General features: G+C 36.7%; 1 protein-coding gene and 1 non-coding gene across 2 annotated transcripts in view; one reads left to right on the top strand and one right to left on the bottom strand.

The window, feature by feature from the left end:
• TEX11 (testis expressed 11) overlaps positions 1-23,604 on the bottom strand; it is a 281,592-nt gene that overhangs the window by 112,117 nt on the left and 145,871 nt on the right. The window contains exon 15 of the mRNA XM_088028563.1: positions 14,476-14,613. Coding sequence (XP_087884689.1) covers positions 14,476-14,613 — 138 coding nt within the window. The remainder of the gene's footprint in view (positions 1-14,475; positions 14,614-23,604) is intronic.
• LOC114200133 (U6 spliceosomal RNA) lies at positions 10,340-10,446 on the top strand. Its single transcript, XR_003607407.1, has one exon. It is a non-coding gene; the product is annotated as a U6 spliceosomal RNA (small nuclear RNA).

Raw genomic sequence — 23,604 nt, 5'->3', positions numbered from 1 at the left:
CAAAATGGACCATAGGTCTAAAAACAGCTAAAACATGGGGCGCCTGGGTAGCTCAGTCAGTTAAGTGGCTGCATTCAGCTCAGGTCATGATCCCGGGGTCCTGGGATTGAGCCCCGCATTGGGCTCCCTGCTCAACAGGGAGTCTGCTTCTCCCTCTGTCCCTCCCTCCCGCTCGTGCTCTCTCTTGCTGGCTCTCAAATAAAAGTCTTTAAAAATAAATAAAATAAATAAAAACAGCTAAAACTATAAAATGTCTACAAAAAAGCACAGAAGAAATGTACAGCCAAGCTTATTGGGTAAATCAGTAAAACATACCAAAAGTGAAAAAAAGAGCATAGAAGAAAAATTCTTCCACCTTGGGGCAAGGAAAGATTTCTAAGGACACAATAAACAAGCTATAAAAGAAAAATATAATAAATCTGACTTTACCAAAATAAACCCAAAAGACACCTACTAGAATTGTTGAAATGAAAAGGATTGAAAATACCATATATTGGCAAGGATGTGGATGAACTGGCACATTCACCATTGATAGGCAGGAATGTAAAATGGTACAATTCCTTTAGGAAACAGTTTGGTGATTTCTTATAAACTTAGAAATATAGTTACCACATGACCCAGCAATTCCACCTCCGGGTATTTCCCCAGAGAAATCAAAACAAATATCCATACAAAGATCTCTACCTTGAATGTTCAATAGTAGCATTATTCCTAATAACCTCAAACTGGAAAAATCAAAATGTCCATCAATAGATGAATGGATAAACAAACTGTGGAATATCCATACAATGGAATACTACTCAGGAATAAATAGGAACAATCTATTGATATATGCAACAACATGAGTGATTCTCTAAAACATGATGATGACTGAAAGAAGTCAGACCAAAAAAACAACAAAACAAAACAACAACAAAAAGCACATACTTAATGATTACATGTATATGAAACTCTAGGAAAGATAAATGTAATCAACAGTAATGGAAAGTGTATTAGTGACTGCCTGGGGCTGAGAATGTGGATGGGGATTGACTTGGAAGGAGCCCAAGGGAATCTTTTAAGGTAATGAATATATTCTATATCTAGACTGGGGTAGTGGTACATTGGGGTATATATTTGCTAAAATTATCTAACTGTATACTTAAAATGAGTATTCAGTGTAAATTATACTTTAATAAATTTGATTTTTAAAGTAAATTAATAATGATTTATAAGGGTCCTTTTAGTTCCATAATTCAGTAATCTGTGAATTTATGAACTCCCAAAAAACCTGATTATAGATTTTACCAGATTATAATGTTATCTTAGAGCAATATGGTTAGAAGACATTTTAAAATTCTCTTAGTCAAAAAAATTCTTCTGATGCTTGAATCTTCTTCATAACATTCACACCAAGTAGTCACTCTCTGCTTAAATACCTTCAGGGAGAGGGAATTTACTATATATTTTTTTAAGATTTTATTTATTTATTTGAGAGAGAATTTACTATATTTTAAGAAAATCCATTTCAGTTTTGGACCTGTCTAATCATTAGAGTTTCCTTATGATGACTTGAAATCTCACTCCTTGTAAGTCTTACCCATGGAAATGTGCATGGAATAAATTTAATTCTTTTACTCCTTGACAGCCATTCAAATATTAGGAGGAAGCTATTATATTCCTCCTAAATCTTCCACTTTCCAAGTTTAACATCCATATTTCCTTTATTCTTCCAATAAGATGGTTTGAGTGCTCTCACCATCCTGAGTGCCTTCCCCTTGGCACAGTAGAGTTTGTCAATATCCTCCTTCAAAAGTGTTGCCCCCTAGTCCTACACAATACTGTAGATATGCTGTAACCAGAGCAGAATACAGGGTGATTATACACTTTTAGAAATAGTCTATATGGATGTAAAAGAAAGCACATAAGTAAACATGAGATGAAGTTCAGCTGGGGCTCATTCTTGATACAGCTATACTATAAAATAACATAATTGAGGTTTTAAGTCCCCAAAATATTTATTGAATGCCTAATCTGTATCTGGTATTATAGAATAAGTAGAATACATGATCCTTTCTATAGATAAGTTTAAAATATTTTTGTGGAAAGAAGATTTACATGTACAACATAACTGAAAATTAATAAAAGTGTATAATAGAATATCAAATGGTGTGGCATATATCACATGAATTTAGAATCGGAATGTGTAGATGAGGACCTTTGTGAATACTGATTGAGTGTAGATGTGACCTGAAGCCGAAAAGAGTAACTAATATGTTAGAAGACAGAGTCAGATCTGAAGAGACCTCAATAGGCTGAAATGATGAGCCCATTCGAGTAAGATGAAGACAAAGAGGTAATAACAAAATATCCCATACTTGGATCCCCCAAAACAACTGTACAAGAACAGAATAGATGAAATGTGGCTTGCCAGCAGCACACATAAAAGATTTGGAGTTTTTAGTTGACTAAAATATTGTGGGAATGGCTACACCTGCCAAAGCATCACAAAATCAATAAGCTGTTATAATAGAAACAAAGGCCACAGTGCCACCTAGTGACCATTACTAGTTTACTTCTGATCACAAGGTCATTTTCAGTCCTACAATGAAAAGGCATGATTTTTAGAACTCCATGTAGTAAGAAGAACCAATATAAAACCAACACATGAGACGTGGTGGTTTTCACTTTAGGTCATATAAATATTCTCTAAATAATCTCACCTTTTAACTGTTGTCTAATCACCACACTGTGCTTTGAAATCGTGCTTTAGTTTCATCAAACTATAGTAGTACTAATGACACTTCATGTAGTTAAATTGCAGTTGTAAGCTGAAGATGAGATTTCTGCACTGAGTTAAAGAGTGCTCAATTGTGCATTACCATTAACTTCATCATAGACTATCACCGAAACAATCCATTATCCATCTCTTAATGAAAATTAAGGTTTTATTAGGATTTGCAGCAAAATCCCATTATATGAAGTTGTGATCAATTGCTCCTATACATAAAACCCAAGCTCATTTCCCCTATACTAAGTCTGTCTATTCAAGCCTATGACTTACACAAACCAAACACTTAAAAATTCTCAAAAATAATATAATAAAACTAAGATTCTGGATTTAAGGTACTATAAACTCCCCAAAGGCAGAGATGATGTCTGTGAAACTACACAGTTTAATGTTGTCTCATACAAAGTACTGGAGATACACTCAATGGATAATACCAATGAAAAATTTACATTTATATCACCTTGAAAATAAACAAAAGAAAATATATTTAGAATTGCTATCTCAAAAGGATGTTGCCAAATGTATGAACTAATGAATGTACATTATAATCTACTAAGAATTCAGAGGAATATATTCTCCTACTCCTTTAAACCACCCAAATTAACTTCTGACCTATGATTTAATATTTTATTTGATTTTTTTAAATATATTATTTTAAAGGAGACTAAAACAAAATGTGTTTCCCTCTTCCCAAAGGAAAGGAACTGAGCTACAGAAAAGAATAATGGGGTGATTTCCTCAACAAAAAGAACAAGAGGCAGTACCGACTGCCAGGGACCTAATCAATACGGACATTAGTAAGATGTTGGAACTAGAGTTCAGAATGATGATTTTAAAGACGCTAGCTGGGCTTGAAAAAACCATGGAAGTTATTAGAGAAACCCTTTCTGGAGAAATAAAAGAACTAAAATCTAACCAAGTCGAAATCAAAAAGGCTATTAATGAGGTGCAATAAAAAATGGAGGCTCTAACTGCTAGGATAAATGAGGCAGAAGAGAGAATTAGTGAGTGATATAGAAGACCAAATGATGGAAAATAAAGAAGCTGAGAAAAAGACAGATAAACAATTACTGGATCACGAGGGCAGAATTCGAGAGATAAGTGATACGATAAGACGAAACAACATTAGAATAATTGGGATCCCAGAAGAAGAAGAAAGAGAGAGAGGGGCAGAAAGTATATTGGGGCAAATTATAGCAGAGAACTTCCCTAATTTGGGGAAGGAAACACGCATCAAAATCCAGGAGGCACAGAGAACCCCTCTCAAAATCAATAAAAATAGGTCAACACCCCGACATCTAATAGTAAAACTTACGAGTCTCAGAGACAAAGAAAAAACCCTGAAAGCAGCTCGGGAGAAGAGATAATGTAACCTACAATGGTAGAAACATTAGATTGGCAACAGACCTATCCACAGAGACCTGGCAGGCCAGAAAGGACTGGCATGATATATTCAGAGCACTAAATGAGAAAAATATGCAGCCAAGAATACTATATCCAGCTAGGCTGTCACTGAAAATAGAAGGAGAGATAAAAAGCTTCCAGGACAAACAAAAACTAAAGGAATTTGCAAACACAAAAGCAGCCCTACAAGAAATATTGAAAGGGGTCCTCTAAGCAAATAGAGAGCCTAAAAGCAACGTAGACCAGAAAGGAATGCAGACAATATACAGTAACAGTCACCTCACAGGCAATACAATGGCACTAAATTCATATCTTTCAAGTTACCCTGAATGTAAATGGGCTAAACGCCCCAATCAAAAGACACAGGCTATCAGACTGGATAAAAAAACAAGACCCATCGATATGCTGTCTGCAAAAGACTCAATTTAGACCCAAAGACACCCCCAGATTGAAAGTGAGGGGGTGGAAAACCATTTACCATGCTAATGGACACCAAAAGAAAGCTGGGGTGGCAATCCTTATATCAGACAAATCAGATTTTAAATCAAAGACTGTAGTAAGAGATGAGGAAGGACACTATATCATACTTAAAGGGTCTATCCAACAAGAAGATCTATAAATTGTAAATATCTATGCCCCTAACATGGGAGCAGCCAATTATATAAGGGAATTAATAACAAAAGCAAAGAAACACGTCAACAACAATACAATAATAGTGGGAGACGTTAACACCGCCCTCACTGAAATGGACAGATCATCTAAGCAAAAGATCAACAAGGAAATAAAGACTTTAAATGACACACTGGACCAAATGGACTTCACAGATATATTCAGAACATTCCATCCCAAAGCAACAGAATACACATTCTTCTCTAGTGCCCATGGAACATTCTCCAGAATAGATCACATCCTAGGTCACAAATCAGGTCTCAACCAGTACCAAAAGACTGGGATCATTCCCTGCATATTTTCAGACCACAATGCTTTAAAACTAAAACTCAATCACAAGAGGAAAGTCGGAATGAATTCAAATACATGGAGGCTAAAGAGCATCCTACTAAAGAATGAATGGGTCAACCAGGAAATTGAAGAAGAATTTAAAAAAATTCATGAAAACCAATGAAAATGAAAACACAACTGTTCAAAATCTTTGGGATACAGCAAAGGCAGTCCTAAGAGGAAAGTATATAGCAATACAAGCCTTTCTCAAGAAACAAGAAAGGTCTCAAATACACAACCCAACCCTACACCTAAAGGAGCTGGAGAAAGAACAGCAAATAAAGCCTAAACCCAGCTGGAGAAGAGAAATAAGAAAGATCAGAGCAGAAATCAATGAAATAGAATCCAAAAGAACAGTAGAACAGATCAACGAAACCAGGAGCTGGTTCTTTGAAAGAATTTAACAAGACTGATAAACCCCTGGCCAGACTTATCACCAAGAAAAGAGAAATGACCCAAATCAACAAAATCATGAATGAAAGAGGAGAGATCATAACCAACACCAAAGAAATACAAACAATTTTAAGAACATAGGAGCAACTATATGCCAGCAAATTAGATAACCTGGAAGAAATGGATGCATTCCTAGAGATGTATCAACGACCAAAACTGAACCAGGAAGAAACAGAAAACCTGAACAGACCTATAACCACTAAGGAAATTGAAGCAGTCATCAAAAATCTCCCAACAAACAAAAGCCCAGGGCCAGCTGGCTTCCCAGGGGAATTCTACCAAACATTTAAAGAAGAATTAATACCTATTCTTCTGAAACTGTTCCAAAAAATAGAAATGGAAGGGAAACTTCCAAACTTGTTTTATGAGGCCACCATTACCTTGATCCCCAAACCAGACAAAGACCCCATCAAAAAGGAGAACTACAGACCATTATCCTTGATGAACACGGATGCAAAAATTCTCACCAAAATACTAGCCAATAGGATCCAACAGTACATTAAAAGGATTATTCAACATGACCAAGTGGGATTTGTCCCTGGGCTGCAAGGTTGGTTCAACATCTGCAAATCAATCAATGTGATACAATACGTTAACAAAAGAAAGAACAAGAACCATATGATCCTCTCAATAGATGCAGAAAAAGCATTTGACAAAGTACAGCATTGTTTCTTGATCAAAACTCTTCAGACTATAGGGATAGAGGGTACATACTTCAATATCATAAAAGCCATCTATGAAAAACCCGCAGCGAATATCATTCTCAATGGGGAAAAACTGAGAGCTTTCCCCCTAAGGTCAGGAACGCGGCAGGGATGTCCACTATCACCACTGCTATTCAACGTAGTATTAGAAGTCCTAGCCACAGCAATCAGACAACAAAAAGAAATAAAAGGCATCCAAATCGGCAAAGAAGAAGTCAAACTCTCACTCTTTGCAGATGATATGATACTTTATATGCAAAACCCAAAAGACTCCACCCCAAAACCGCTAGAACTCATACAGGAATTCAGTAAAGTGGCAGGATATAAAATCAATGCACAGAAATCAGTTGCATTTCTATACACCAACAACAAGACAGAAGAAAGAGAAATTAAGGAGTCAATCCCATTTACAAATGCACCCAAAACCATAAGATACCTAGGAATAAATCTAACCAAAGAGGAAAGAATCTGTACTCAGAAAACTATAAAATACTCATGAAAAAAATTGAGGAAGACACAAAGAAATGGAAAAACGTTCCATGCTCATGGACTGGAAAAACAAATATTGTGAAGATGTCAACACTACCTAGAGCAATCTACACATTCAATGCAATCCCCATCAAAATACCATCCACTTTTTTCAAAGAAATGGAACAAATAATCCTAAAATTTGTATGGAACCAGAAAAGACCCCAAATAGCCAGAGGAATGTTGAAAAAGAAAAGCAAAGCTGGTGGCATCACAATTCCAGACTCCAAGCTCTATTACAAAGCTGTCATCATTAAGACAGTATGGTACTGGCACAAAAACAGACACCTCGATCAATGGAACAGAATAGAGAGCCCAGAAATGGACCCTCAACTCTATGGTCAACTAATCTTTGACAAAGCAGGAAAGAATGTCCAATGGAAAAAAGACAGTCTCTTCAACAAATGGTGTTGGGAAAATTGGACAGCCACATGCAGAAGAATGAAACTGGACCATTTCCTTACACCACACACAAAAATAGACTCAAAATGGCTGAAAGACCTAAATGTCAGACAGGAGTTCATCAACATCCTAAAGGAGAACACAGGCAGCAACCTCTTCGACCTCAGCCACAGCAACTTCTTCCTAGACACACTGCCAAAGGCAAGGGAAGCAAGGGTAAAAATGAACTATTGGGACCTCATCAAAATAAAAAGCTTTTTGCACAGCAAGAGAAACATTCAACAAAACCAAAAGACAACCGACAGAACAGGAGAAGGTATCTGCAAATGACATATCAGATAAAGGGCTAGTATCCAAAATGTATAAAGAACTTCTTAAACTCAACACCCAAAGAACAAATGATCCAATCAAGAAATGGGCAGAAGACATGAACAGACATTTTTCCAAAGAAGACATCCAAAGGGCCAACAGACACATGAAAAAGTGCTCAACACACTCGGCATCAGGGAAATCCAAATCAAAACCTCAATGAGATATCACCTCACACCAGTCAGAATGGCTGCAATTAACAAGTCAGGAAATGACAGATGTTGGCAGGGATGCGGAGAAAGGGGAACCCTCCTACACTGTTGGTGGGAATGCAAGCTGGTGCGGCCACTCTGGAAAACAGTATGGAGGTTCCTCAAAAAGTTGAAAATAGAGCCACCATACGACCCAGCAATTGCACTACTGGGTATTTACCCCAAAGATACAAATGTAGGGATCCAAAGGGGTATGTGTACCCCGATGTTTATAGCAGCAATGTCCACAATAGCCAAACTGTGGAAAGAGCCAAGATGTCCATCAACAGACGAATGGATAAAGAGAATGTGGTATATGTATACAATGGAGTATCATGCAGCCATCAAAAGGAATGAAATCTTGCCATTTGCAACGACATGGATGGAACTGGAGGGTGTTATGCTGAGCAAAGTAAGTCAATCAGAGAAAGACATGTATCATATGACCTCACTGATATGAGGAATTCTTAATCTCAGGAAACAAACTGAGGGTTGCTGGAGTGGTGGGGGTGGGAGGGATGGGTGGCTGGGTGATAGACATTGGGGAGTGTATGTGCTATGGTGAGTGCTGTGAATTGTGCAAGACTGTTGAATCACAGACCTGTACTCTGAAACAAATAATACATTATATGTTAAAAAAAAAAAAAGAAGCTGGCAGGAGGGGAAGAATGAAGGGGGGAAATCGGAGGGGGAGATGAACCATGAAAGACGATGGACTCTGAAAAACAAATTGAGGGTTCTAGAGGGGAGGGTGGTGGGAGGATGGGTTAGCCTGGTGATGGGTATTAAAGAGGGCACATATTGAATGGAGCACTGGTGTTATATGCAAACAATGAATCATGGAACACTACATCAACATAATGATGTAATGTATGGTGATTAACATAACATAATAAAAAAAAAGAATAATGGGGTGATTTCTAAAATAATGTAATCTCCTTCAGTTCTGATAATCAAGCATAGATCTTCATCACTTTTAGTTTCCAATTATCCACAGGAGCAAGGACAGAAACAGTATGAACAAATGCAATTCCTTTAATCACAAGAAACTGACAGGTGTTTATTGAGTCTCTATGCCAGCTGTCAGGGAAAATAAAGATAACATATGGTCCCTGTCTCAGGGAGGTGGCAATCTGATAGCGGGCTGAGTCAGGTATACAAATAACTAGAATACAATGCAGAACATAAGTACCTAGGTATAAACAGAAGTGTTACAAAGTTTTAGAAGAAAAGTAAGACTCAGAAATTTCCTTATAAAGTGAAGACTGTCATTAGGACCTAGGCTTTGATAAAGGAAATTTCATAAGGTAGAAATGCAGGGAAGAGGTCATTCGCAATGGAGAAGCATGGAAAAAGGTACAGAGGTAGAAAAGCACAGATCATGGTTATGAAGCTGCAAATAATCCAATTTAGGACAAACACAGTATACATGTAATGGAAATAAAACAGGATTATATTATTTCTAGATTATGGAGGACCTTAAGTACCAAGGAATTTGGTCTTTATTTATAGAGAGCCACTGAAAATTATCGAATGGCTCCCTGTAATTGGTTAGATTATTCCAATGGTGACAGAGGTGATGAAAGCCTGGACTAGAGTAGTGAGGTAAAGATGGAAGAGGAGACAGCTGGCAAAAATACTGCAGAAGTAGAACTGATCAGCCGTGACACATGATGAATACAGGGGGGAGCAGAAGGAATCCAAGAATCTAAAATTTGTCTCAGATTGCTGGGTACACCCAATGATAGAAAAATGAATGTGGGCTATGAGAGAGATCAGGGCTAGACATACAGATTTAGGAATGAAGAGTTGAAGCTAAGATGAATTACTGAGGGTAGAGTGTACAGAAGAAAAAAAAAGAAGAGACCAGAGAATAAATTCACTCAAGAAATGTTTATTGAAAACTTACCACGTACCAAGCATGGTCATGGGTGTTAGGGATAAAATAGTGAACAAGATAAACATAATACCTGCCCTCATCCAATATTTATTTGGTGAAAAGATCCAGTAACAGAAACAGAGAAGGAATAGCCAGAGCAATAAATAGGATTAAGAGATGTCACAGAAGCCAAAGAGAAAGTTTCCAGAAGGATGAAGTGGTTGACAGTATTACACTGTTTTGTGCTAGAGAGATCAGAGGACAAGAAGGACTGAGAAAAGATCATTAGACCTGATCATTAAAAGGTCACTAGTGATCTTCTTTATAGAATCAAAGACGCAAAAATCATCAAGAGGGGGATAGGTAGTGAGGCTAAAAACCTTAGATAGCCTTGTCTATTCTTTTTCTTCTATCCTACATCTGGTTGGGAATTGTCAGGAAATTCTGTCATCTTTACTTTTATAATCTATTTAGAATCTGCTCCCCACCCACAATTCTTCCACTCCAGTCCATGCCACCTCATCTCTTGCCTAGATTATTTCAGTGGCCTACTAAATGGTCTCCTTGCTTCCACCCTTGCACCTGCCCTAGCCTATTCAATACAGTGTAAGACTGATCTTATTAAAATGCAGGGTAGATCGTGCTCAATTTGGCAGTACATATACTAAAACTGGAACAATACAGAGCAGATTAGCATGGCCCCTGCACAAGGATGACATGCAAATTTGTGAAGTGTTCTATATCTTAAAAATTTTAAAAATTCAAAAAATAAAATAAAATGCAAGTCAGATCATGTCATTCCTCTGCCCAAAACCGCGCGTGGCTCCCCATCTCACCTAGCATTAATGACAAATCTTTACAATGAGCTACAATGTCTTTCTTACATGATCCGTTTCCCCACTATTTCCCTGATCACAGTTCCTACTTTCCTTAATATTACCTGTGCTACAGCCACACCCATCCCTTCAAATACCCCAGGTATGCTCCTATCCCCACAACCTTTGCACTTGCTATTCCTGCTATTTGGAATGCTGTGGGATTCCCCCCTCCCCAGATATCCACATAGCCAGATCCCTCATTTCCTCAGGTCTCTAATCAAAAATCACCTTCTCACTGAGGCCTTCCTTGGCCACCCTATCTAAAATTTCAACCCTTTGTTCCTCTTCTAAAACATTTAACGCCACCCTTTCCTCCTCAGTTTTCTCCTTAGCACTTATCACTAATATAACAGGGTCAGCAAACTATGGCCTTTGGGCCACTTCTAGGCCACCATCTGTTTTTGTATAGTCCACAAGCTAAGAAGGCTTTTACATTTTTGAAAGGTTGAAAAAAAATCCAAAGAAGAATATTTTATTACACATGAAAATTATATGAAATTCACATTTCAGTGTTCCTAAATAATAAAGTTTTATTGGAACGCAGCCATGCCAATTTGTTTACACATGGTCTATGGCTGTTTTCATGGTACAACAGCAGAGTTGAATAGCTGCAACAGACACTGTACGGTGTAAAAAACCTAAAATATTTACTATGTGGTTCTTCACAGAAATTTTGCTGACCTCTGTAATATACCATAATATTCATCTTTTTATTTTCCGTCACTCCTAGTAGAATGATAATCTCCATGGGTGTAGGTGTTTTTGTCTATTTTGTTCATTACTATACTCCAATGCCTAGGACAGTACTTAACATATAGTAGATAGTCAATACATATTTTTTAAATAAATGGACAGTGAAAAAAATATCAGCAGTAATTTTAGGTTAAAAAGTTTGGTGAAAGGAAGGACAAGAGAGAACTGTAATTTGAGTAGGATGACAAGACTGAAGGAGGGTTTTTGAATAAAGATGTCAAAATAATTGTAGTGATGGGGAAAGAAACAGTTGAGAGAGAAACATAAAAGAGTTCAAGTTGAGGGCGCCTGGGTGGCTCAGTTGTTAGGCGTCTGCCTTCGGCTCAGGTCACGATCCCAGGGTCCTGAGATCGAGCCCTGCATCGGGCTTCCTGCTCAGCGGGAGACCTGCTTCTCCCTCTCCCACTCCCCCTGCTTGTGTTCCCTCTCTCCCTGTCTCTCGGTCAAATAAATAAATAAAATCTTTAAAAAAAAAAGGGTTCAAGTTGAGATTTGTAGAGAAGGTCCCCAGAAAAAGTTCTTCCTAAGAGATAAGAAGAAGAAAGGAAGAGTAAAGAAAGGAGAAGTTGATGAAGTTTATGTGAGTGGCTATAAGTTCAGAAAATTACAAGATAAAAGTTTTTTGCTAAAGGGAAGGGTAAGGCATGGTGGCTTAAGGACCAAAAATTTTGGAATCACCGTTGTGAGGAATATGACAGAAAGTTAGTAAGAGTCAGTTTTATTGAGTACCTAGCTGAAAAACCATGCAATTTTAGCAGATCTAGTAAACATGGTTTCACAAATTTTTTCTGAACAATGTTCAAATAGCTCAAGGGAAGGAGTGAAAAAAAGACAATGAAAATTAACAAGGGAAGGTGGGAATAGTAAAACAGTAAAATATAATGGATCGTGTAATTTCTGTTCACCTTTCTGTCTTAGTGCACAGGAGAGTATTCCTTACATATGGTGGGTACCAAATCAATGGCTGCTGAGTTCAAGACAGGAAGGATGAAGAGAAAAATATACTAACAGTAATGAACAAGATTACCTTGAACATACTGAGAATAACTTTTGGCTTCATCACCAGTCTGGCCTTAAATGATGTAATTACATGCTGAGTATACACTATTAGGACATGCCTGGTTTCCTGCTCTCCTCTTCTCTTCCTTACTACTAATACCATTTGTACTCCAAATTATAGGCTTCGTCCTATATTGGGCTCTAAGATCAAACTTGACATTAGTCAGAGGAGACTTAAGAAGCACTGTTTCAGGGTGCCTGACTGGCTCAATCGGTGGAGCATGTGACTCGATCTCAATGTCGTGAGTTCAAGCCCCACACTGGGTGTAGAGACTACTTTAGAAAAAAAAAGAAGAAGAAGAGGCACTGCTTCAAGTCTTGAAAGACTGTATCTACTCACTTCAATGCTAGTAACTGTATCCCAGACTGGTCCGCTATGCCTGACCTCCACTCTTCAAAAGAGCCTCATATTCTGGGGATCTCTGGGGGGCTCAGTTGTTTGAGCGGCTGCCTTTGGCTCAGGTCATGATCTCAGTGTTCTGGGATCGAGCCTCACATTAGGCTCCCTGCTCAATGGAGAGTCGGCTTCTCCCTCTCCCTCTGCCCCTCACCCACCCCCCGTTCATGTGTGCACTCGTGCTCTCTCTCAAATAAATAAGTAAAACCTTTACAGATCTGCCCAGTAGGATGCCCTGAGGCTAGCTGGTTGGTTGAGTTAAAGGCTACTCTGTCTTATTCGTGTCTGTAAGCTCAAAGACCACCACGGCGTCTTGTGCTGTACTCTATCTGCATTAGCTGAACAGATAGCGGAAGAGATACCCTTCCTTGGCCTGAAAATGTATTCATCCAAATGGCACGTCGGACTCCAAGTCCAGGTCCTTCCCAAACTCTCAGGCCAACATAAATCATGAAAGTTACAGTAACTTTCTGATCACCTTCATTATGTCTTTAAGTAAGCAACTTTCTGAAATAGTTAATGGCATCCTATGCAGAAATACAATGAATTAGGTAATGAAACCTGTACGATAATCTTTTTTTTTCAGGTCTTTAAGTAAACAGTAGTGTCAACTATCTTTCTGAAACACTTAAATGCTAGGCTATGCTGAAGTATCATGAACTAAGTAACATTTCAACTTGTCTTCAGAACTATAAATTTTTAACATACAAACTAAATGGTAAATATTCTTTTGAAAGAAAATTTAAAGTATTTAGTCAAACAACCCTTCAAAGTAAACAAAAACTCAAAGAAAATGTCTGGAATTACAACCAGTAATCACATAGTTTCCCCTAAACTTGTCATTAAAACCTGAAAAGCAACAAAAGCCTTCATATTTTATCTGGGTTCACACTTGTCCTTCCACAAGCCAATACCTTTCCCCACTTAAGTGCATACTATATGACACCCAAAAGAAGAAATGTCCCATCCTTAAATAGGTTTTTATCTCATTCACCTCCTAGAATATTGTTCTGAAAAACAATCAGTTGCTAAACATTTTCTAAAGTGGTTGGATAGGCAACAGGTAACCCAGTATATAAAAGAATGACCATTTTATCTGAGTGTTTTCCCACACTGAAATGTTTGACCAATAAAAGTGTACCTTATAATTTAGTCTGCTTCAAAGACAATACTGCAGATGGTTAGTAGCAAGACAACTTTGTTCAGAAGTTCCAATGATACAAGGGTGCCAAAAAAACCCAGTAAGTAATGGAATTAATAGTTTTTCAAGTTCTCTCTTTCTGGGAAGTCCCAATCAGTCATGTTTACAGTGTACAAATCAGGAAAATATCAATCTGAGTTTATCTTGTATGAAAGAACTCTCGGATATCTTAACCTCGTAGCCAAAAAAACACACCAAATTATCTCTCTCTCTGCCACTGCATGTAACACCTCCTGCCTTTGAAAAATAGATAAATCAGGGGCGCCTGGGTGGTTCAGTTGTTAAGCGTCTGCCCTCGGCTCAGATCATGATCCCAGGGCCCTGGGATCGAGCCCTGCATCGAGCTCCTTGCTCCACAGGAAGCCTGCCTCTCCCTCTCCTGCTCCCCCTGCTTGTGTTCCCTCTCTCGCTGTCTCTCTCTCTCTGTCAAATAAATAAATAAAATCTTAAAAAAAAAAAGATAAAGAAAAATAGATAAATCAAAGGACCTTATCAAGTTGTTTCAAATGCAGGTAACAGGAAGCCATGTTCCTCCGCAGCTTGGCCAAGTCCAGATCTGTCTGATGAACTGCATAAAATCTCAGAGAATAATAGTACCAGTTTAGGGCATCAGTGTAATTTTTTACCTAAAAGTTGAAAAGAAATAATAAAATTACAGAGATATCTCTACATTTGACCTTAATTTTTCTAAGTCTCCTCTAGAAAAAAAACAAGAAATTGTATTGTTTTTCTTTTTTAGGCAACCAAAACACAATACCCTCTCTAGTTGAGTTCTAAGTGCATTTTATGATCCATCTAGATCAGTATAAGTTACAGATTAAGTGGCAATCAATATTCTCTCTTCTTTCCCCACATTAGAAATTTCAGAGAAACCATCAACAAAATTAAAGGCAACCTAGGGAATGGGAGAAAATATTTGCAGACCACATATTCAATAGAGGGTTAATATCCAAAATATACAAAGAACTCCTACAACTCAATAGCAAAACAAAAAACAAAAAACAACCAATTTAAAAATGGGCAAAGGATCTGAATAGACACTTTTCCAAAGAAGTCATACAGGGGCGCCTGGAAATCTCAGTCAGTTAAGCATTCTTCTTCTTCTTCTTTTTTTTTTTTTAAAGATTTTATTTATTTATTTGACAGAAAGAGAGCACAATCAGGGGAAGGCAGGAGAGGGAGAAGCAAGCTCCCTGCTGAGCAGAGACCCCCGATGTGGGGCTCAATCCCAGGACCTAGGGATCATGACCTGAGCCAAAGGTAGATGCTTAACCAACTGAGCCACCCAGGCTCCCCAAGCATTCAACTCTTGATTTTGGCTCAAGGTCATGATCTCAGGGTTGTGAGATCAAGGCCCAGGTCAGGCTCCATGCTCAGCTGGGAGTCTGCTTGAGGATTCTCTCTGTCCTCTCTCCCTCTGTCCCTCCTCCCACTCATGCTCTCTCTAACAAATAAATAAATCTTTAAAAAAAAAGAAGACATACAAATGGCCAACAGGTAGAAGAAAAGGTGCTCAACATTACTAATCACCTGGAAAATGCAAATCAAAACCACAATGAGATATCATCTCATAACTACTAGAGTTGCTATTATCAAAAAGACAAGGGATAACAAATGCTAGTGAAGATGTGGAGAAAAGGGAAACCTTGTACACTGTTGGTGGAAATGTAAAATGTAGGGTTATCATGGAAAACAGTATGGAGGTTTCTCAAGAAATTAAAATTAGAACTACCATATGATCCAGCAATCCCATCTCATAATGTGAAAGAGGTATCTCTACTCCCATGTTCACTGCAGCAATATTCACAATAGCCAAGGTACAGGAAAACAACCTAAGTGTCCATTTACTGATAAAGGGATAGAGAAAATATGGTATATGTACACAACAGAATATTATTCAGCCATAAAAAAAAGAGGGGGCATCCTGCCATTTGTGACAAGGATGAACCTGGAGGACCAGTATGCTACGTGAAATAAGCCAGACAAAGATAAAATATTTCATGTCATCACTTATATGTAGAATCTGAAAAAAAAAAAAAGTTAAACTCTAGAAACAGAGACAATAATGGTTGGGAGGGGCTGGCGGGCAGGAGAAATGGGGAGAGGTTGGTAAAAGGGTACATTCAGTTATAAAATGAAAAAGGTCAGGGCGCCTGGGTAGCTCAGCCAGTTAAGCGTCTGCCTTCAGCTCAGGTCATGATCCTGGGGTCCTGGGATCGAGCCCCACATCGGGCTCCCTTCTCAGCGGGGAGCCTGCTTCTCCCTCTCCCCCTGCTTGTGTTTCCTCTCTCGCTGTGTCTCTCTGTCAAATAAATAAAATCTTAAAAAAAAAATGAAAAAGGTCTGAGGATCTAACGTATGACATGGTGACTATGGCTGACTACAGCTATACTACGTTGTATAAGTGAATTTTGCTAAGACAATAGAACTTACATATTCTCACTAAAAAAAAGTGATGAATATGTTAATTAAATCAATGGTTAGAACTCTTTCACAATGTATACATATACCTAGTCAAATCATCACATTGTACACTTAATTGTGTCAATTATACCTCAATAAAATTTTTTTAAAAAGAAATTCACATGTGGGATGAAAAGTCTGACAGGTGGTGAACCACCCTAGAAAGCTCAAAATACAATTTTAGTTATTAAATACGTAACTAATGAATCATTGAACACTACAACAGAAACCTATCATGTACTAACTGAACATTAAAAAAGAATTAATTTTAAAAAAAGATAAAAATTTTTTAAAAGAATATCCATAATTCACCATGCTAATACAGCTATTTTCATTTTTTTTACACTCCATTTTAACTTTGTCCTTTTGTATTTGTATATAGTTGCAATCATAGTTTATATTAGAGTTTCATGTTCCATTCTTTCCATTTGACTTTATTTTGTAAATATTAATCTATATTACTACAGAGTTTTCACAGTTGTCAATTTAAGGAATATTTAACATTCAATTAAGTTAATATACAATGATTTTCTTAATGCTAGATATTTAATTGATTTCCAGGTTTTTCACTATGATAATGAAGTGCCACTGTGGTTTTGTACAATTTTTTTTTTTTTTTTTACTTTTGAGGCACTAACAAATTTTCAAGGGTAAGACACTATTAGGAAAAATCTGATAGAAATAATCTGGGTAACTTTTTTTAAGCTAAGAAAATTCAGATTGCTCATGCACACCATGAGGTGTGTGTAAGGTAGATGAGTCCCTTGTACCCTCTATCAAGAAGCTTCACATTTTTCAGTGAAGAACAGGAGTCATTAGGACCTAAATGGAATAAAACACACTCTTCAACTAGAAAAAAACTGTGCTGTGTAGGTCCAACACTGCTTATGACTATTTAGAATCAAGATTATATTCTTCTCCAGTGCTGAAGTGGGAGTTTAAAAACATCATTCTGCAAGACTGGAAAATGAGGGAAAAGAAAGAGAATCAATAGGAGAAGGGAATTCTGAAGTAATTTTAAATCTGTTCCATAAAGAAATACAGGCCTTCTAAAAGAGAACAAGAATACCATTCTATTTTGCAGTACCTGATTTTACGGAGTAAAACAAGACATTTTGATATACGAGTACATTGTGAAATGATCACCACAATCAAGGTAATTAACATATCCACCACCTCAAATAGTTACGTTTTTGTGGTGAAAACACTTAAGATTTATTCCCTTAGCAAATTTCAAGTATATAATACATTATTATAATTATAGAGAACATGCAGTAACTTAGGTCTTTATAACTTATTCATTTAATAACTGAAAGTTTGTATCCTTTCACCAACATATCCCCAATTCCCCCAACTCCCAAACCCTGATAATCATTATCCTCTTCTGTTTTTATAAGTTCGACTTTGTTAGATTCCACATATAACTGAGATCATGCAGTATTTGTCTTTTTGTGTCTGCCTTATTTCACAGCATAATGTCTTCAAGATTTAGCTGTGTTGTCACAAATGACAGGTTTTCCTATACATCATTTTGGGTAATATGGACATTTTAACAATATTAATTCTTCCAATCTCAATTCTTGCAATCTGTGAACACAAGGTATCTTTCCATTTACTTGTGTCTTCTTCAATTTCTTTCATCAATATCTTATGGTTTCAGTGTACAGATCTTTCATCTCTTCAGTTAAGTTTATTTCTAAGTATTTTAGATGTTATTTTAAATGAGATTGTTTTCGGGGCACTTGGGTGGCTCAGTTGTTAAGCATCTGCCTTCAGCTCAGGTCATGATCCCGGGGTCCTGGGATCGAGCCCCGCATCGGGCTCTCTGCTCAGAGGGAAGCCTGCTTCTCCCTCTCCCACTCCCCCCCTGCTTGTGTTCCCTCTCTCGCCGTCTCTCTGTCAAAGAAATAAATAAAATCTTTTAAAAAAATAAAATAAATGGGATTGTTTTCTTAATTTCTTTTTCAGACAGTTCAATGTTACTGTATAAAAGGGCAACTAATTTTTGTATATTGGTTTTGTATCCCGCAACTTCACTGAATTTGTTTAACAGGGTTTTTTTTTTTTTTTTTTGGTGGAGTCTAAGATTTTCTATATATAATATTAAGTCATCTGTAGAGATGACTTTACTTCTTCCTGTCCAATTTGGACACCTTTTATTTCTTTTTCTTGCCTAAATGATCTGGTTAGGACCTTCAGTACTATGTTGAATAGAAGTGGTGTAAGAATGAACATCCTTGTCTTGTTCCTGATCGTTAATGAAAAGTTTTCAGTTTTTCACCCTTGAGTATGATGTTCGCTGTGGGCTTGTCAGGTATGGCCTTTATTATGTTGAGGTACATTCCATTTATACCTAATTTGTTGACAGTTTTCATCATGAAAGGATGAACTTTGTTAAATTTTTTGTCTGCATTTATTGGGATGATATGATTTTTATCCTTCATTCCATTCAATGCGGTGTATCATATTTACTGATTTGCATATGTTAAACCTTCCCTGAATTCCAGGGAAAATTTCCATGTGGTCACTGTGTAAGATCTTTTTAATATGTTGTTGAATCCAGTTTGCTAGTATTGTGTTGAGGGTTTTTTTGTTCATCAGGGATATTGGCCTGCAGTTACATTTTCTTATAGTGTCCTTGTCTGGCTTTGGTATTAGGGCAATGCTGGCCATGTAAAATAGTTTGGAAGTGTCTGGGATGAGTTTGAGTTTGAGAACAATTAGCATTAATTCTTCTTCAACTGTTTGGTAGAATTTACCCATGAAACAATTTGGTTCTAGGCAGTACTTTACTGGGAGATTTTTGATTATTTATTCAACCTCCTTACTCATTACTGATTTGTTCACATTTTCTATTTGTTCATGATTCAGTCTAGGTAGTTTGTATATTTCTAGAAATGTATGCATTCTTCTAAATTATCCAATTTGTTGTCACATAATTGTTCACTATAGTTTCTGGCAATCCTTTGTATTTATGAGGTATCAGCTGTAATATCTCTCATTTCTAGTTCTATTTGAGTCCACTATCTTTTTTTTCTGCTTTTTCTTGGTTAGTCTAGCTAAACATTTGTAATTTTGTTTATTTTTTCAAAAACCAACTCTCATTTTTGTTGAAATTTCCTACTTTTTTTTAAATCTCTATTTCATTTATTTCTGCTCTGCTTTTTTGTTATTTCCTTTCTCTGCTATCTTTGGGCTTAGTTATTCTTTTTCTAGTTCCTTGAGGTGTAAAGTCAGGTTGTTTATTTTTTTATTATTTTTATTTCTTTTCTTTTAATTCCAGTGTAGTTACCATAAAGTGTTATATTAGTTTCAGGTATACAATACAGTGATTAAACAATTCCATAAATTACTCAGTGCTCATCAAGATAAGTGTACTAGGTTGTTTACTGAGGCATTTGTCAGTATAAACTTCCCTTTTAGAACTACTTTTGTTGCATCCGATATATTTTGGTAACTTAGGTTTCCATTTTCATTTGTCTCAAGATTGTTTTTTATCTTCCAAATTCTTATTAAATTCGTTAGTTAACATGCAGTGTAACATTAGTTTCAGGTGTAGAATTTAGTGATTCATCACTTATATATAATACCCACTGTTCCTCACAACAAGTGCCCTCCTTAATACCCATCACCCATTTAATCAATTCTCCCGCCCACCTCTCCTCCAGTAAGCCTCAGTTTGTTCTCTATAGTTAAGAGCCTGTTGCCTGGTTTGCCTCACCTTCTTTCCCCTCTTTTGATTTCTTCTTTCACCCACTGGTTGTTCAAGAGTATGCTGTTTAATTTCTATGTATTTGTGAACTTTCCAGTTTTCCTCCTGTTATTGATTCTTCTTTGAGTTAATTGTATAAAGTGTAAGGTTTAGATCAAGATTAACTTTCTTGTCTATGGATGTGCAATTACTCAGACACTATTAGTTGAAAAGACCATTCTTCTTCCATTGAATCCTTTTGCACATTATTGGAAATAAGTTGAGCACTTTGGTATGGGATTATTTTGGGGTTCTCCACTGAGTTCCAATGATCTATGTGTTTATCTCTCTGAGAATACCACACAGTCAAGATTACCGTAGCTATATAAATCTCGAAGTCAGGTAGAGTAATTCCTCCCTCTCTGTTCCTTTTTTCTCAGAATTATTTTTAGCTATTTTCATTCCTCTGCTTTTATGTATGAATATTAGAAAGTCTATATTTTTTTCTCATTCTTTAGCTTGTAACCTATTTGTATCTTCATATTTATGTCTCTTTTAAGCAGTCATAAAGTTGAGTCTTGCTTTTTAACCCATTTTGACAATGTCTGCTTTTCACTAAAGAGTTGAGGTCATTTTAATTTGATGTGAGTTTTGCATATGCTGAGATTTCAATCTATCATCTTCCTATTTGTTTTCCATTTGCCCTACCTAAATTTGTTCCCTCTTCTCTCTTTTTCTGCTTCTTTTGGATTATTAAATATTCTTCATAATACTACTTTGTCTCCTTTTTTTGAATTATAAATCCTCCTTTCAATCCTTTTGGATATACACCCAGAATTGGAATTGTTGGATCATATGGTAATTCTATTTTAAATTTTATGAGGAAGCATCATACTGCTTTCTACAGATTTCTTTCTATACATTCTTACCAACTACTTTTCATTTTTAAACAGCATTTGCGCTGTGTATAGAATTCTAGGTTTACAAGTTATTTTTCATTATATTAAAGATGTTGCTCTACTGTTTTCTTGCTTGCACTGCTTCTCATGAAAAATCCAGCGTCTTCCTTAATTTGTTGCTCTGTATGTAGGGTGTCATTTTTCTCTGGCTGCTTTTAAGATATTCTCTTTATCACTGGTTTTGAGCAATTTGATTATTATGTGCCTTGGTTTAGTTTTATTTGTGTTTCTTGTGTTTGGGGTTTGCTAAACATCTTAAATATGCTGATTTAGAGTTTTCATTAAATGTTAAAAGTTTTCAACCATTATTTCTTCATATATTTATTCTCTCTCTTCATTTGGGGATTCCAATTATCCACATATTAAGCTACCTGAAGTCTTTCCATAGCTTGTGATGCTATTTTAATTTTTTTAAATTTTTTCCCTGTGTGGTTCATTTTGGATGGCTTCTATTGCCATGTTTACTAATCTTTACCTCTGCAATGTCTAATCTGATATTAATACTACCCGATATATTTTTTATCCTAGACCTAGTTTTCATCTCTAGAAATTTGACTTGGGTCTTTTATAAAAATCTTCTATGTCTCCACTTTTTGAATATATGGAATAAAATCATATGAAGTATTTTAATGTTCAGTTAATGCTAACTTTCATGTCAGTTTCAAGTGATTGCTCATTCTCTTCATTATAAAGTGTTTTCTGCCTCACTGTATACTTGGTAATTTATTATTGGATGCCAAATATTGTATACTTTACTTTGTTGGGTGCTGGATAGTTTGGTATTCTGATTAATATGCTTGACCTCTACTCTGGGAAGCAATTAAGCTTATTGGGATCAATTTCATCCTTTCAGGTCATACTTTTGATATTTTAGGTAAGTCTGGAACAATGTTCAGTTCAGAACTAATTATTCCCCACTACTCAGACAAGACCTGTCTGAGTTTTCTACCTAATGCCCCATGAATTAGAGGATTTTCTGTCTGGCTAGTATGAACAGGCCCTATTCCCAGACCTTTGTGAGTGCCAGGCACTGTTCCCACTAATATTTTTAGATGGTTATTCCCCCCTAGCTCCAGGTACTTTCATCCCATATTGTCCTAATTAGTATTTGGCTAAACAAGGGAGGAGGACTCTCTGACTGCTGGGGGTCTCTTTCTGAGCTGTGCTCTCCTCCCTGGCACCCTGTCTTTTGAACTCTAGCGGCTCTGGTCTCCCTAGACTCTCAGCTCCATCTCCTTAAATTAGGAAGACTGCTGGGATCTATTTCAGTTCCTCTTCTTGTGCTACAGCCTGGAAACTCAAGGGAGTAAGCTACCCAACTTAAGTGCTCACCTTGCTTATTTCCTATCACCCAAAGATTACTCTCCATTGCCTGATGTCCAGCGTCTCAAAAACCACTTTTTCATTTATTTTGTCTTGTTTTTTCACTTCTTTGGAGGGAGGTTATCAGTGTGGGGGGGGGGCAATTATTCAGGCAAACACATAAATATGATCTCTACCACATTTTGGTTAATTCCAGTATAGTTAGCATACAGTGTTATATTAGTTTCAGGTGTACAATGTAGTGCTTCAACAATTCCATATATCACCCCATGCTCATCAAGACAACTGCACTTCTAAATCCTGATCACCTATTTCACCCATTCCCCGCCCCCACACCTACCTTTTGGTAATCATCAGTTTGTTCTCTATAGTTAAGAATTTGTTTCTTGGTTTCTCTTTCTCTCTCTTTTTTTTCCTTTGCTCATTTGTTTCTTTAATTCCACATATGAGTGAAATTATATGGTATTTGTCTTTCTCTGATTTCACTTACCATAGTTCTCTCAAGTTCCATGCATGTCATTGTAAATGTCAAGATTTCATTCATTTTTATGTCTAATATTCCATTCCATTATGTCTAATATGTCTAATATTCAAATATTCCATTTTATGTCTAATATTCCATCATATATATATGTTTTATATATATATACACACACACACCACATCTTCTTTATCCACTCATCTATCAATGTATACTCGGGCTGCTTCCATCATTTGGCTGTTGCAAATACTGCTGCTATAAATATAAAGGTACATGTATCCCTTTGAATTAGTGTTTTCGTATTTTTGGAGAAGACACCTAGTAGTATGATTACTGGATCATAGGAGAGTTCTACTGTTAACTTTTTGAGGAACTTCCATACTCTTTCCCGGAGTAGCTGCACCAGTTTGCATTCCCACCAACAGTGCAAGAGGGTTCCTTTTTCTCCACATCCTCACCTACACCTGTTGTTTCTTGTCTTATTTTAGCCATTCTGACAGGTGTGAGGTGATATCTCATTGTAGTTTTGATTTGCATTTCCCTGATGATGAGTGATGTTGAGCCTCTTTTCATGTGTCTGTTGGCCATCTGGATGTCTTCTTTGAAGAAATGTCTGTTCATGTCTTCTGCCCATTTTTTAATTGGATTATTTGGGGGGAAGGGGTGTTGAGTTGTATCAGTTCTTCATATATTTTGGATA

Source organism: Eumetopias jubatus, unplaced genomic scaffold (genome assembly GCF_037043125.1).
Source record: "Eumetopias jubatus isolate StellerSeaLion01/CBP00866 unplaced genomic scaffold, mEumJub1_p1.0 scaffold_11, whole genome shotgun sequence".
In the NCBI taxonomy this organism is placed as follows: Eukaryota; Metazoa; Chordata; class Mammalia; order Carnivora; family Otariidae; genus Eumetopias; species Eumetopias jubatus.
This window is presented reverse-complemented; position numbering and strand designations above follow the sequence as displayed.